We start from the raw sequence: 15,311 nt of genomic DNA, 5'->3' as shown, positions 1-15,311 counted from the left end.
TTTATGTTAAATTTTTCTATATTGGTAAAGTTTTCAGAACTTACCCAACCACCTTATTCTCAGTATGTACCTTAAAGTGATTAAACCCGGGGGCACAGCCTGCAGAGCTATACGCTGGCTCCTAGGTGAGGCAGGGCTGCTAGGTGTTTTGGTCACGTGGTGCCTAGCATCTCGCCTGGCACTGGGAAAAACACTCAGTAAGCAGAAGGATGCAGCAGTTCTGGTGGAGGCCCCCGAGTGTCTTACCTGAACAGGACTGGGTGCGGGATGGCTCCCACCATGTTGGCTTTGCTGCTGTCCGGTGGGCGTAGCTGAAGGCTGAGGATGTGGAGTATGTGGGTGCAGGGTAGCATTAGGGTGCGCATACTGCTGAGCAAGGGAGCCAGTGGAAACTAAAGTGAAATAAAAAGGAGTGTGTATAATTGACGTGTGTGGTGGTCTTCATTGCTCTTCTATGCCTCATCAACTTTCAGCTCATCAACAGCTTTCTTGATGCTCAATGCCTAACCCATCTCTATATTTGACTCCATTTAATCCATCCACTTCTTGGGGGGAAAAAAAAAAAAAAGTCAAGTTACTGCTTACCAACCAGACTAGCATTTTATTCAAATAACATACATACTGTATCAAAATCTAATCAGTTTAAATTTACTTTTGTAACAGTCACTAGGTTTTCCTGAAAAAGCAACTTAAAAGCACAGACAGAAATAATTCAATCTCTCTCTATCTCACACACACACACACAGACACACACACAGCAGCTCAAGGCCATCATCTGGCTAACCTCACCATGCTACTGCCCTGGAGCTGGCGCAGTGTCCTATGGGCCCAGATGGTATCAAGGCTGCAGTAAGGGGCTGGATAAGGTGTGTGGCAAGGTCAGGGCTCTATCTTCAGGGCCAAATGACCACAATCTCTCTCAGCTGATTACAGAAGCCACTTTGCTCCTCACTTTGTTCCCTGGGCCTCCCCACTCAAGATCTCTCACCTTTGTTTTATAGTTTAGGGTTACCTAAACTATGTATTTAGGAAAACCAAACTCCCTTCTATGCATCACAGCCTTTAGAAAAAATTTTTACTAGTTAGGGTAACTTCAAAGAAAATATGATGGTTTAGTTTAAGTAAAAATGTGTTCATTAAAGGTAAAAATGCAAAGCCAATTCTTTGTGTCAGCACTGACCATACGTTGGCACAAAACAGGGAGATCAGATATTTGTTCATGTCATCCCAATACAGCAATCCGAGAATCAAAAGCACAAGATGGGTTCACTGCTTCCAGTGACTACTAATACAGCACCCTGATACAAATCTAACCATGATGTGGCTGAGTTGAGGACAGTCTTCCCAAGACATACCTCTTAGAAGTCAATGTGTGACTTCCAGCCTTCTCTCAAATCAATCCTGAAATCCTCGAGAAGCTATGCCCATACACAGAAACAATTTCAAAATACTTCCTCACGTTCTTCATATGATGTTACACACAGGGGACTGATAGGGAGAAGCAAGCACCTTTGGGATCAGGCACCCTGACTGCAGTAGTCTAGTAGGCCAGCTGCTGAGAGTCACCAGCAGAGATGGCTCTGGGTGAATCCCATGTAAATGTTATGCAGAAGGTTAGGCACATGAAACAATTCTATAACACTTGACATTGTAGGGACAGGGGCTACCAACATTCCAGCCCAACTGGTCATCTCCTCAACTGCACAGGTACCCTTTAAAGAGAGGAGGAGAGGCAAAGAGCCAGCGCTAGGATCGCCTGTGCATCCACGGCTAACACCTGGTGGGAGTATATACTAAATTAACATTTAGATTAGATTCAACAAAGCACTTCTGTTTATACACTGGGAAAATCCCCTAACTATAACCTTAAGTTAACATACACTGGAACATATTAATAAGAAAAACTGGCAACATATTCTCTGGGTGTTTTTTTTTAACAAGTCAGTGACTGTTACCTGGGAGGTGAAAAAAAATAAGGTACTAACAGCTTTCTTGGGTTTCACAATCCCATGAATTTATGAAAATACTGTCTTTTTTCCTACTTCATTGGCTTATTAAAAGGCATTCATCATCATTTAAATTAACTTGCAGATCCCCACAAATTGTCTAGGCACTTAGTCTAAAAGACCTGACATAAATTTTGAACCTCTACTCTTGTAAATCTTAAACTGGAAAGCAATTCCTGAATCTAAATTCTTATTTATAAAGTTTCACAGAGGTAGACTACAGAATCTCATAGAGTTTCTACTTATTCAACCATATTTATTCAATAAATTTTTGTACTGAAAATTTAACTTTCCTTTCTAATTACCCTGTAAGCAAAGTAATAAGAAAATAAAAAGTAACATCAACCAACTCTAGCTGGGTGCTATTTGATTTTCACACATTAAAAAAAAAAAATAGAAAGAATGGCCATTACAAAGAATAATTATGCCCATGAAGTCTCATAATTAATTATCTACCAATTAGAAAAATGTTAAAACCTTGAAATTACTTTGAGAAAAATAAAGACAGAAGTATTTTTTATCATGCATTTTTAACAGGCACCTCTGGATTTATTTGCCAATATTGAAAGGCTATCTATATCTCATTTACATTCACAGCACAAATACTTCAAGTAGTCTGAGCTGAATGCTTAAAAAACCCCATCTTCTCCCTATCTAAACATCAATAAACTACAATGCATTATAAGAAAAATTAAGCAGATTTAAACAGACATCATAGGCTGGAAATAAAATGTAAGCATGTCTGATTAGAAATATCTTCCTCTGTTTATCATCTTTCTGAAAAGATGCTTGCTAAGCAAGTACCTTATCCAGGAATTCTTTTCTCCTTCAAATATGAAAACTGAGTAGCTAATTGGGGAAAATGTAGAAAATAGACTTTAATAGTAATAACAAAAATATACTTTGGTTCCTTGAAAGCTCACTTAAGAAAGTAACAAACACAGCTAGGGTAGAAGGGAAATTTTTAAAAGAGGAGAGGTTGGGGTGGGGGGTGGAGGGGGAGGGAGGGGGAGGGAGGGGGAGGAGGGGGAGGGAGGGGGAGGAGGGGGAGGAGGGGGAGGGAGGGGGAGGAGGGGGAGGGAGGGTGAGGGAGGGGGGGAGGAAGGGGGAGAGAGAGAGAGAGAGAGAGAGAGAGAGAGAGAGAGACAGAGAGAGAAAGGAACCAAGTTAGAGTAAATGAGGAAAATAAGAGAATTAGGGAAAGGGAAAAGTGGAGAGTGAAAGGCAGAAAATTCTGGGCTTTCTTAAACTAAATCTATCATTTAACTGTTATTATTATACATACTCATTAGCTAAAGATTCCAGACAGGTTAAAAATGAAAGTTTTTCTTAAAAATTCTGATTTAGCTCTCTACGAGACAACCACAGTCCAAAAAGTTTTCTAAGCCATAACTGATCCTACTGAAGCCAACTGAGTCCACAGAGCTGTGCATTTAATTTCTAACTAGGTTTTCTCATTTTTGGCCTTGGATGCACAAATCATGAGAGATCACCAGCATGGCAAAACTTCAAAAATGAAACAAAATCTCCCAACTTTTAGTTTTGATGGTAAACTCAGAGGCAAAGAAGTTAAGGAACGTAGAAAACTTTTTAAAAGGGGAATAAAAGGCAACTAGACCAAAAAAAACAGGGCAAAAAGCTTATTTAGAAGGAGGTGGGGTATAAAGCAGCAAATTAAATTACAAACTGCAGCCCCGCTATTAGTTTCTTCTAAAAAATACTGATATTCTCTTTTAGGAAAACTTGTGCTAAGGCAGTTAATGCTTAGGTGTAATGATTAAGCTTTTAGCTACTTACCAGGAAACTGACTCGAAATCTACTAACAGAGACAGTAAGATGGTGAGGATAACTACATTTGAGACCTCAAACTGAGTACATTAATAGAATTACTGACACTGTCTTTTATATACTATACCACATACAGAATTCCTCTTCAATAGTTATATACACAGCAAGACTCCTTTTTAAAGAGCATCTATTAAAGGATTAAATTTGTTAACATTTCCTAGCACCAAATAAATAATATGTACGCACTTATTTTTGGATACCAAGGCACAACTAATGTCAAAATGTTTTCTCAATGCTTTTTAAAATTTGCCACCTAGTATATTCAGACATTCAGTTATTCCAAAACAATTTAAAATTTAGTCTCTATGATAACATTTTAATCCTTAATAGTCTTGAGAAAACAGTATTTCACATAAAGTGACCACATACTACGCTATCATTCGGTTCTGTAAGTTAGTGACTTCCCCATCCAAATACCAAAAGTCCATGAATAAGCCTTAAGGTTTCCCTACAAATAGAGAAAACAAACCTTCCAAGTTCATTTCCAAAAAAATCCCTGCTCAGACTTTCTCCATTTAAGAGCAATCATCTACCTTTCCACTGCTAAGAGAGGCTGGTGTTACCCAAGGTAATCTCTGGTGGCTGCTAGGTCATGTTTTCCTGCTTAAGCTCAAGACATCCATGAGGTGTCTGCTACCTGAATATTTTAAACCTGTAGTCATGCAAAGATTGAAAATACAGGAACGCTTCTCCCCTAGTATTTCAACCCTACTCAAATAAAAATCCTTGTAAGAATAAGTTTTTTCTTACCAGGATATATATTTTTAAAAAATTGTATATTTTACACTTGTGGCTTGTTTCGCTTTGCTATGAGAAAAGGCTGTTCAGGAACATTTTCTCTGAACAAGGAATGTATTAAGCATTCCAAAACAGTCACATATTTGCTTGGTATGCAAAAATTTATTTCTGAAACAAGTCAATTTTTAAATTAACTCCAGCTTTCTTAAGCTGGGTTTTACTTCCTTTTTAAAAACTCGGAATTATTTTCAAATATATCTATTCTTAATGATTTTGTCTGGCACAAGGAAAAGATTGCTCAACAAGTCTACTCCCTTAACATGTATTCTTTAAAAAGTGTTTTACTGTTCAAATTAAAATTAGTATAAAAAACCCAACTCACTGGCAAAGTAGAAAGAAGGGCTTGTCTCCTTGTTGTATGGTAATTTGGGACATGCTGAATTTAGGAAATAGAAAGGTTAATTAGCCTTTTAAGGTGTGCATTTTCCTAATTTTCTGGAAAGGTTGACATATTTAGTAATTTCTTTTTGTATTCATGCATAGTTCATTTTTTTTATAAGAGATGACAAGCACTTTAAACATTACTACAAAATTAAGTAAGATGGAGCTGAAGCGAAAGACACTTTTCTTCTGTATTGGGCTGTCGAGTTCCACTTGCTCATTTGCTTAAATGAAAGGAATAAAGTCATTATCTAATAAAAAGACCAACATTGCATTCCATTGAACAACTCTAATATAAAAAATATACCAATATAAAACAATATTTACCAAGTTTCATTCAAAAGACTAGTCCAATTTTGCAAATCATTACTAATAGAAATGTCACCTTACATCTTGTTCTGTAAGGTGTTTACTAGGCATCTGGTAATGGATCCAAATATTGAGAAACACAGTAATATTAATATTAAACAAAAATATGATACCATTTCTTATTAAACTGTCTACATAAAGGGGTGTGCATGGGTGCATAAGTACACTTAGAAACATATGCACCAAAACGTTAACAGGAGGTTGTAAGGGAGAAGATTAATAGGTGCACTTTACATATTTTTGCCTACTGTACTTTCAAATTTATCTGCATTAAACTACCAAAAATAAACCCGAACAAAAAGATTTTGGATTTAACTCTTCCTGATGGCTTTAGTTAGCAGAGAAAGTTACATTATTACTATTTCTAAAAGGGAAAACAAAACAAGATGAATGAGACAAAATCACACGAATTTTAAGACTAGATGTTAAGGAAACAAAAAGTAACTTATTTGGAGGAAGAGGGCAGACACAATGATGAAAGTGAAATTAAGGTCAAAGAGATGAAGTTTGTGATCCAAGTCTCTCCTAAGATAGCTAGAAAGAATACAAGGTCAACAAACTTAGAATACACTTCTCCTAGTACCTTAAATAAATGTTCAAGAATTTGTTGGCATACTTATAGTAAATATGCCAAGAAATTTAAAAACAATAACCAGCCTTTCATTTTGCAGTCATTTCTATTCTCAAAGGCTTTTACTATAACCATAATGATTAATAAATGACAAAAAGGTAATATAACAACTGTCATCAACATCTGGGTGCATATTTTTTGTTTGCATTAAAAAAAGATCTAGATAGGATGTAGCTTAAAAAAAATAATCCATACTAAAAATATCTAGTTCCTTTTGGAATATAAAATATAAACTGTTTAAGAGAAATGAGTAAAAAATTAGCATTTCTATGCAAATTTTATCTTACAGTTTAAAACAATATACTTAAAAATCTGTATTCTTTACAGACAAAAGAAAATGTACAAAAATCTGTAAAAGTTTAAAGTCTTAAAAATCTGTAAGATCTAAAATAAATCACTGACGAATTAATAAACGTGCTACAGCAGATTAAATTATGGTTTATTACAGTAAATAACAAAATAATTCATTTCCTGGTGTCCTCTTCAGCCTATGAAGTGTCCAAAAGAGAACCAAAAATAATAATACCGAATCTATGTACAGCTTTGCCTCTAGCCTACCCTCATCAACAGACATCAATAAAACTCAATCTGTGTGAATAGTAGGAGAGTAATTCAGATATGGTTGAGCCAACTTTCTCCTGGCATCAAAGAAGTAGCTCTGATGACTAGTTCATTCTAAGTTTCACTGGACATTAGGTCTAGTATTTTGTTTCTTTGCAGTATTTTTCTGTTTACCACACCTGAATGGACTTCACGGTCTGAGACCAACTGCTTTTCAAATGGAAATATTTTGGAAAGTAGTTATAAAACCATTAGTGCCTCAAACACAGTATTTACTGTACTGTACTGGCTGTTTCAAACCAATGAATATCCATTCAAAAGACAAAGATGCTGGTAGTGAGTGACTACACTGAGGAGGAAGATTCCGCTCAAGTATTACTACAGTATCTCGACAGGCATGGGCACACAAATAGCTGTTCTCTAAAAGCAATGGAAATTTTAGCTCAAAAGTTTCAGATCTTATTCCAAACGGAGTATGCCAGAAAATGGGAAGAAAGGAATGTTTTTTCCACTTGTTATATCATGATATATTCGGGACTGTATGTATAAACAATCATTATGAACTTTTCACCTAAGACTTTAGCAAACTGGAAAATTGTTGAAATATATCTAAACTGTGTAAAATTTAGTGCGATATATCAGTGATGGCTTTTCACACATAATTAGTTCTGGTTAAGACAACCCAATGACAGAGGATCATAACTAAAATCAAAAACCAAATTAGTCTGTCAACCTTTCAATTAAATTATGGATGGGTTTCTTGAAAGGTTTTCAAAATGTTGCAAGCACATCATTTAAATTTAAAGAGTATAATCAACAATAAAAGATTTTAAGTGTGGAAAAGTAAGATCTGGCAAGTATTTTATATTAAAAAAAAAAAGTCACGTAAAATTTCTATGATTAGTGAACCAGTGGGAAAGGAGCATGACTCCAAAAAGTAAGAAGAATGGTTGTTGCTGCCTGAGTCCTATTCCTATTAACCTACAAAATGTTATAAACTGTAATCTAAAGTTAAAAAAACTGAAAGTCTTTACATTCTTAGTCATTCAAAAAGTTTAAAGAGGTTTTAAAAAGGTCCATGCAGCTGCATGTAATATTAACTTCATTCTCATAGGGGTTGTTGTCTTTTCAACTGTACAAATAAATTTAAATTTCTCTTTTCCCACTCCAAAACAAACTGAAATCCCAGTGGGAAAACTTAAATGACAGTAAAGGAGTTCTCAGAAAAGTTCAAAACAAAATTCAGATCTCAATAAAACTGGTACTATTAATAATTAAAGGTGCATTTTGAAAAATATGAGACAACTCATTAATTCTATTCTACAAAATATAAGGTGGGAATTTTATTTTAAATTCTCAACATTGAAAATGGTATTATTTTAGTACTTTAGACAGCTGCAAAGTTGACTTGTACAAAGTTCTCTGGCCACAAAACTAAGATGGTAATGTTAGCTTCATAGTCATATATATTGTTTAATTTTATATAGAATACTTTTATCATTGCATACTGATTACACTTACAGTATGACTCTGTCTAAAGCAGATCTAGTATTACACAATTTCGACCACTTAAAATACAGCATAATGAAGAAACAGCAGTATTATAACAAATAGCAATCAAAAATATGCAATGTCAGTGGCCCCCAGAGTAAAGAGTGAGGGAGAATGTTTTCTTGCTAGAGAGTGCTTTCATTATGGAAAAGACTTCCTGCATGCCTTAGGAAGAGTATACCAAATGATGTTACTGATGAGGAAGAGAAGCAAGATACCTTTCTCTACAAAAAATGCTTTCTGTTACACACATTATTACATTTCTAGTTAAAGAGAGAAATTTCAAGAACAGAAGCAGAAATGATTTGCCAAGACTTACAGACTAGGTCAGAGAGAAACAGATTCTTCTTTTTTTAAGATTCTTGACCCTCAACGTCATAAAAGGCAGAGTTATTCTTAAACAGAAGTTTAAAACACATTAAGGCACACACTGAGAAAAAACAAAAAGTGTTTCCTACCATACATCGCATGTGTCTGCTCATGAGCCCCGTACTGAGTCGCTGAAGAGGACACTAAACCAGGCTGGGCATGTGTTGGTGGTGCCATCATTCTAGCATTACCCTGTATTACAGGACTATAGACATGAGGATGCTGTGTTCAAATAAAAAATTAAGAAAAAACATTAAAGTTAGCGGATATAATCAAGTAGATTTTAGTTATGTGTTAACTTCATGGTTTGCAGGTTTCCAAAACTTCTAAATTCTAAATACAGAATTTAGAAAATTCTAAATCAGTTTGTTTTTGGTTATTTTCTTTGAAACACCTATACTGATCAGCACCTTTCTGTTAAAAGGGGCCCCCAAATCCTTAGCTGTCTACCCCCACCATAGCACATAACACAAAATGTAAGGAAAACCCCTTTATCACACTGAAACTTACTTAAATGGAACAACACTTAAGAGTTATTAGGTCATATCAGGCTTACTTGAGACTGATAATGCGGCATATGCTGAACAAGAGGCTGATTTGGAAACTGCTGAGGACTGTAGGCGACATATTGTGTGGAATAAGCTGGTGGGGTGGCCACAATTGGTGGGCCTGCTGCTGAGGCTGGGTGCATCATGGTACTCTGATGGTGCTGGTCTTGCCGTTGTTGGGGCATATTTGGTACTGCAGGAAAAAACGATGTAATATTAGAAAATAGCATCTCCTTAGCATAAAATACATGAACTGGCCCATAAGGCTCTGCATGATTTGACACTTCTGCCTGTCTCTCAAATGCCACGTTATTCCACACCCACCTCTCTTCCGTCACTATGGGCTGTTTCCTATCATCTATGCTATTCCTTAGCCTCAATCCCCAATTCCCTACTGCCAGGTTGGAAAATTTTTACTTGTCCTTGAGGGGTCAGCTTGAAAGCCACATTCTCAGAGAGACACTGCGATGACCCAGAGTTGATCAAGTCCCTATAATTACAAGACTCTTACAGCACGATGAAACATTTCCCGTATTATTTCTCAGATCATCCCTGTTTGATACACTAAATTATGCCATGGCTAGAGAAGGGCATTGGATTTTACTCAAAGAAAAACAAAAATATAACAAACAAAGTGAAAAGAGACCCAACACTAATCTTTACTCCATCTTTAAAAATTTTCCACCACTAAATTCTTGCTCATTCCCATAGTTTTCACACGCTATCATGTTGCAGGTTTCTAAATAAGAGTTCTTGCCTATAATCTGCCCCATTAAAGCTCTCATTAACAGTTTAGGTCAACTGCCGTCTCTGTAATGTCTTTCCCAGTCCCCCACAAAACAGCAAACTACCTGCTCTGTGTACCTTTTTCTCACATGTTTATTACAGCACTGACTGTTGCCTGTGATGGGTTTATGGTGCTATGTTAACTAAATCACTCAAGGGAAAAAGCTGTAAACCACCAATTCCACAGGACACAAAGAATGTGTAACTTCATTATGTTCACAAAATCATCACAACAAATTGCTAAGGTAGAGATAATTTTTTTAAAAACATCTGAAATTTTTGCTAAACATTTGACTGTTGCTGATATGTAGGAAAGCTGGTTATATATACTTATTATCTGGTTAGAAAAGCAAGCCTGAAAACAGAGGAAACTAGTTAAGAATATTTTTCTGAATTCAATCTTGAGATTCCTTCATATTGAAAAAGCATATCCTTCAAGAAAGAAAAACCATCCCAAACTCAAATATCCAATGAAAGTTTGTCTATTTCTTTTTATATTTATAATCCTCACTTTTATTTTCCCAATAGCTAGCCAACTTTATGGATTTCGAAAAGAAAAATTCTAACTATAAAAACAATGAATACAATTGTACATCTATACAGAGACAGACCTGGTTTTATGGTCGTGTCCCACTCCCTACAGTTTGAATCTACCTTCAAAACCACAGTTTAGATCGGCCATACTTTAGCCATTTCCTTTTGTCAATGGTTTTCAACTGGGAACAATTTTGCCTTTCAAGGGGCATTTGGCAATGTCTGGAGACATTTTCGGTTGTCATAGTTAAGGCAGGAGAGGACGCTACTAGTATGGCTACTAATGGGTAGAGGCCAAGGATGCTAATCAACGTTCTATAATACTCAGATCCCACCTTATTTAACCACCCCCCACCCCCGCCAAGAATATCTGTCCCCAAATGTTCCTGACTTCAGCATATTTTCAAACAAAACCCAATTTTTCTCACAGGATGCAAAAATGAGAACTGCATCATGTACCAAGAAGACAAAGAGGTAGTTTTGTGCAAAAAGACACTACTATCATGAAGGAAAGATATGCCCTATATGATCTATGGCTGTGTTTCAGAAGCAAGTCCTTAATTTTCCCTGTTATTTGATGGAGTAAAGTAGCAGGATATAATGTTAACATAAAGACAGCCAAGAGCCTTCATATACCACACTTCATAAATTTACTTCATGAGTAACTACTTAGAAGATACAATGGAAAGATGAACCCAGTTTACCTTAACAATAAAAAAAAGAAACTACCTGAGGCAAAAACTGAAAAAAACACTACTGAAGACAGAGAAACAGATTTAAACAAGCAAAAAGGCATAATTTGTTTGTGGATAAGAAGACAAGATAAAGATAACAATCCTACCTTAAGTTAAAGAATATATTTATAAATTTGATGTGGTTCTAATGAAAATGCCAACTGGCAAACTTAATGTTAACACCCAGAAGTTCATACTAACAGAACAACAACAGACCCTCATCAGTCACGGAGAAAATAGGAAACCAACTCATTATTTTGAGAATTGCTTTGAAATGATGGGTAGTTTAGTAACCTTTCTTTTATAAGCTGTACCTCATGGTAACCAAATAGCTTAACAAGGTATTAGTTTTTCTTTACAGAAATAGTCTAGTTAACAACTGAAGAAGAGATGATAGAATGAGAATGTCATCATTATGCAATCCTTAGTGAAATAATGAATCCAGCACTAGACAGTCACTGCCAGTGCTGCTAAAACAAACAGAGAAGAGCTGGTATGAAACGTTATCCTGGATATATAAGGCAGCCAAGTTACTCCTACTATCCAAGAAAGAAAAAAAAGGAGATCAGACATTGACTTCTAATAAAACTACACACACCATCTATGAAACATTCCATGTTAAGTTAAAAAAAAAATACAACCTAAACTTAACAAGTCTTTCTTATTTATATACTATCAGAAACCTACAGGGGATAAAGGATCACTTTAACCAATACCACAGGGATCCAATCTATGAAGTTCAGATGGTGGGAAAGAATGAAGGCCAAACAAATTGGAATTAACTAAGATGTAAAGGGGAAAACCTGAGGGGGCAACTATAAATAAAAAGAGTTAATATTCACAGAGAGATAGTAATCAAATGACGGAGAAGGCAATGGCACCCCACTCCAGTAGTCTTGCCTGGAAAATCCCATGGACAGGGGAGACTGGTAGGCTGCAGTCCATGGGGTCGCTAAGAGTCGGACACGACTGAGCGACTTCACTTTCACGCATTGGAGAAGGAAATGGCAACCCACTCCAGTGTTCTTGCCTGGAGAATTCCAGGGACGGGGGAGCCTGGTGGGCTGCCATCTCTGGGGTCACACAGAGTCGGACACGACTGAAGTGACTTAGCAGCAGCAATCAAATGAAAAGTGTGGATTTTGGATTGTGGCTCAACAAGCCAACTATTAAGAAAAAATTTTTAAGGCAGTAAGAAAAATGTGCTTAGATATTTGATGTCAAGAAATAATTTGTAATTTATTTTAGGACTATGCCAAAGCCTTCGACTGTGTGGATCACAAGAAACTGTGGAAAATTCTGAAAGAGATGGGAATATCAGAGCACCTAACCTGCCTCTTGAGAAATCTGTATGCAGCTCAGGAAGCAATAGTTAGAACTGGACATGGAACAACAGACTGGTTTCAAATAGGAAAAGGAGTACGTCAAGGCTGTATATTGTCACCCTGCTTATTTAACTTATATGCAAAGTACATCATGAGAAACGCTGGGCCGGAAGAAACACAAGCTGGAATCAAGATTGCCAGGAGAAATATCAATAACCTCAGATATGCAGATGACACCACCCTTATGGCAGAAAGTGAAGAGGAGCTAAAAAGCCTCTTGATGAAAGGGAAAGAGGAGAGTGAAAAAGTTGGCTTAAAGCTCAACATTCAGAAAACGAAGATCATGGCATCCGGTCCCATCACTTCATGGGAAATAGATTGGGGAAACAGTGTCAGACTTTATTTTTTTGGGCTCCAAAATCACTGCAGATGGTGACTGCAGCCATGAAATTAAAAGACGCTTACTCCTTGGAAGGAAAGTTATGACCAACCTAGATAGTATATTCAAAAGCAGAGACATTACTTTGCCGACTAAGGTCCATCTAGTCAAGGCTATGGTTTTTCCAGTAGTCATGTATGGATGTGAGAGTTGGACTGTGAAGAAGGCTGAGGGCCAAAGAATTGATGCTTTTGAACTGTGGTGTTGGAGAAGACTCTTGAGAGTCCCTTGGACTGCAAGGAGATCCAACCAGTCCATTCTGAAGGAGATCAACCCTGGGATTTCTTTGGAAGGAATGATGCTAAAGCTGAAACTCCAGTACTTTGGCCACCTCATGCGAAGAGTTGACTCATTGGAAAAGACTCTGATGCTGGGAGGGATTGGGGGCAGGAGAAGAAGGGGATGGACCGAGGATGAGATGGCTGGATGGCATCACGGACTGGATGGATGTGAGCCTGAGTGAACTCTGGGAGATGGTGATGGACAGGGAGGCCTGGCGTGCTGCGATTCATGGGGTCGCAAAGAGTCGGACAGGACTGAGCAACTGAACTGAACTGAATGGTACCTTAACTATGGTTTAAAATAAGAAATAGTCTACAACTCTTAAAGATACATACAAAAGTATTGATTAATGAAATGACAATGGTACCTAGGCTAACAGTGTAAGGGTATAAATGAACAGAATGTGTCTAAATTTTCGTAATAAAAATTTACAATATAAAATAACTTTAAAAATGGCTTAAACATGAAAAACAAATGCAACTTATAAACCTCACTTGAATCCTAACTGGAACAAATTAACTGTAAAAAATATGTATTTTAACAATAGCCACAGAAATCTGAGGATATTAGGGAACTCCTGGTTAACTCTTTCTGGTATAATAATGGTACTTTCTGGTATAATAATAATAGTTTTTTGGGTTTTTTTTTTTTTGCATTAGAAAAGGACTTTAATATGGAAGTGAGACAAGACAGGCAGATGTGCAGAGGATAACAAGTTTCTGGGGGCTAAAAACTGGGAAACTTTTGGAGAACTGTAGTGTTTTATGTTTGTTTTCACAAGACTCTTTAAGAATTACAAAATACTTACAAATAAAATAGTGTATCGAGGATATGCTTCAAAACAGTCTGAGGCGGGGAGAGGTGTTGTAGATGAAACAAAACTGACCGTGAGTTTCTAACTGTTAAAGCTGAGTGATGAGTACTTTTACACTGATGTACTATTCAAACTGCTTATATTGGTATGTTTGAAATTCTCAATAAAAAGTTTAAAAAGTCAACTGATTTTTTAGTAGTCAACCCGAATATCAAGTTCATATGGAAAAATAACTGAAAGAAAAGTCAAAAACACTTGAGGAAAAAAAAAATCAATATTGGGAGTGGATGGGTGGGAAAGTAGTCTATCTAAAGACAAACAATTTAACAGAATGGAAGAGAAAATCCAGATATAGATTTAGCTATACATGGATACTTAATATAGGATAAAAATGGCATTCCGTAGCAGTCTGTTTTCTGATCTTAATGGAATGAAAAAATAAACAGAAATATCAATACATCCTAAATAACCAAATATTTGGAGAGTACAAACACATTACTAAGATTTAAAGCCCTTTGGTTAAAGAAATCGTTAAGAAAATATTCTGAATGAAATATGAAAATATAACACATCAAGTTTTAGGGATGCAGCTAAAGCAATGATTACAAATGTATAGCTAATGCAACGCAGGGGACATAGGTTTGGTCTTCAGTCAGGGAACAAAGATCCCATATGTCGTGAAGCAACTAAGCCCGTACACAACCACCACTGAGCTGGTACACTCCGACTAGGGAGTCTACAATGAAAGATCCCGCATGAGTAAATGAAGATCCCATGTGCTGCAACTAAGACCCAAGGCAGCCAAATAAATTAATAAAATTTCTTTAAAAAAAAAAATCAGTAATCATCAAAAAAATGCACATTAAAATTACAATGAGGTAACAGACCCACTAGACAGGCTAAAATTAAAAAAACAATACCAAAGTTGGCAAGGATGTAGAGTAACCATAATGCTCATTCATGGCTGATCAGCTGAAATGTAAAATGACACAACCACTTTGGAAAACAATTTATCAGTTTCTTATTAATTTAAAATTGCACTTACCATACAACTAAACAACTCTAATTCTAGATATTTAACCCAGAGAAATGAAAGCAAATGTTCACACAAACATTAGTTCACAAATGCTCTTAAAAGCTTTATGAGAACAACCAAAGACTGAAAATAATCCAAATACCCATGAACTGGTAATGGGTAAACCAACCATGGTATAATCATAAAAATGGAATGCTATTCAGCAATAAAAAGGAACAAAATGATGCAGATGATAATATGAAATATTCTCAAATCAGCTAGACACACAAAACACAACACACGATTCTACTTACTAAAAA

General features: G+C 36.3%; 1 protein-coding gene across 9 annotated transcripts in view; it reads right to left on the bottom strand.

Moving 5' to 3' along the window:
- The window catches only part of ATXN2 (ataxin 2), a 100,835-nt gene that overhangs the window by 4,312 nt on the left and 81,212 nt on the right, over positions 1-15,311 (bottom strand). For 5 of the 9 annotated variants that reach the window (XM_018061239.1, XM_018061240.1, XM_018061244.1 and 2 more), the window contains 4 exons: positions 9,071-9,255; positions 8,604-8,736; positions 4,975-5,028; positions 247-392 (listed from right to left, as the gene is read on the bottom strand). In XM_018061239.1, the coding sequence (XP_017916728.1) occupies positions 247-392; positions 4,975-5,028; positions 8,604-8,736; positions 9,071-9,255 (518 nt within the window). The remainder of the gene's footprint in view (positions 1-246; positions 393-4,974; positions 5,029-8,603; positions 8,737-9,070; positions 9,256-15,311) is intronic. The other 4 variants (XM_018061246.1, XM_018061243.1, XM_018061241.1 and 1 more) reach the window with 1 other exon arrangement.

The sequence above is a fragment of the Capra hircus genome, chromosome 17 (assembly GCF_001704415.2).
Source record: "Capra hircus breed San Clemente chromosome 17, ASM170441v1, whole genome shotgun sequence".
Classification (NCBI taxonomy): domain Eukaryota; kingdom Metazoa; phylum Chordata; class Mammalia; order Artiodactyla; family Bovidae; genus Capra; species Capra hircus.
Note: the sequence above shows the minus strand (reverse complement) of the source record. Positions and strands in the feature narration are given on the sequence as shown.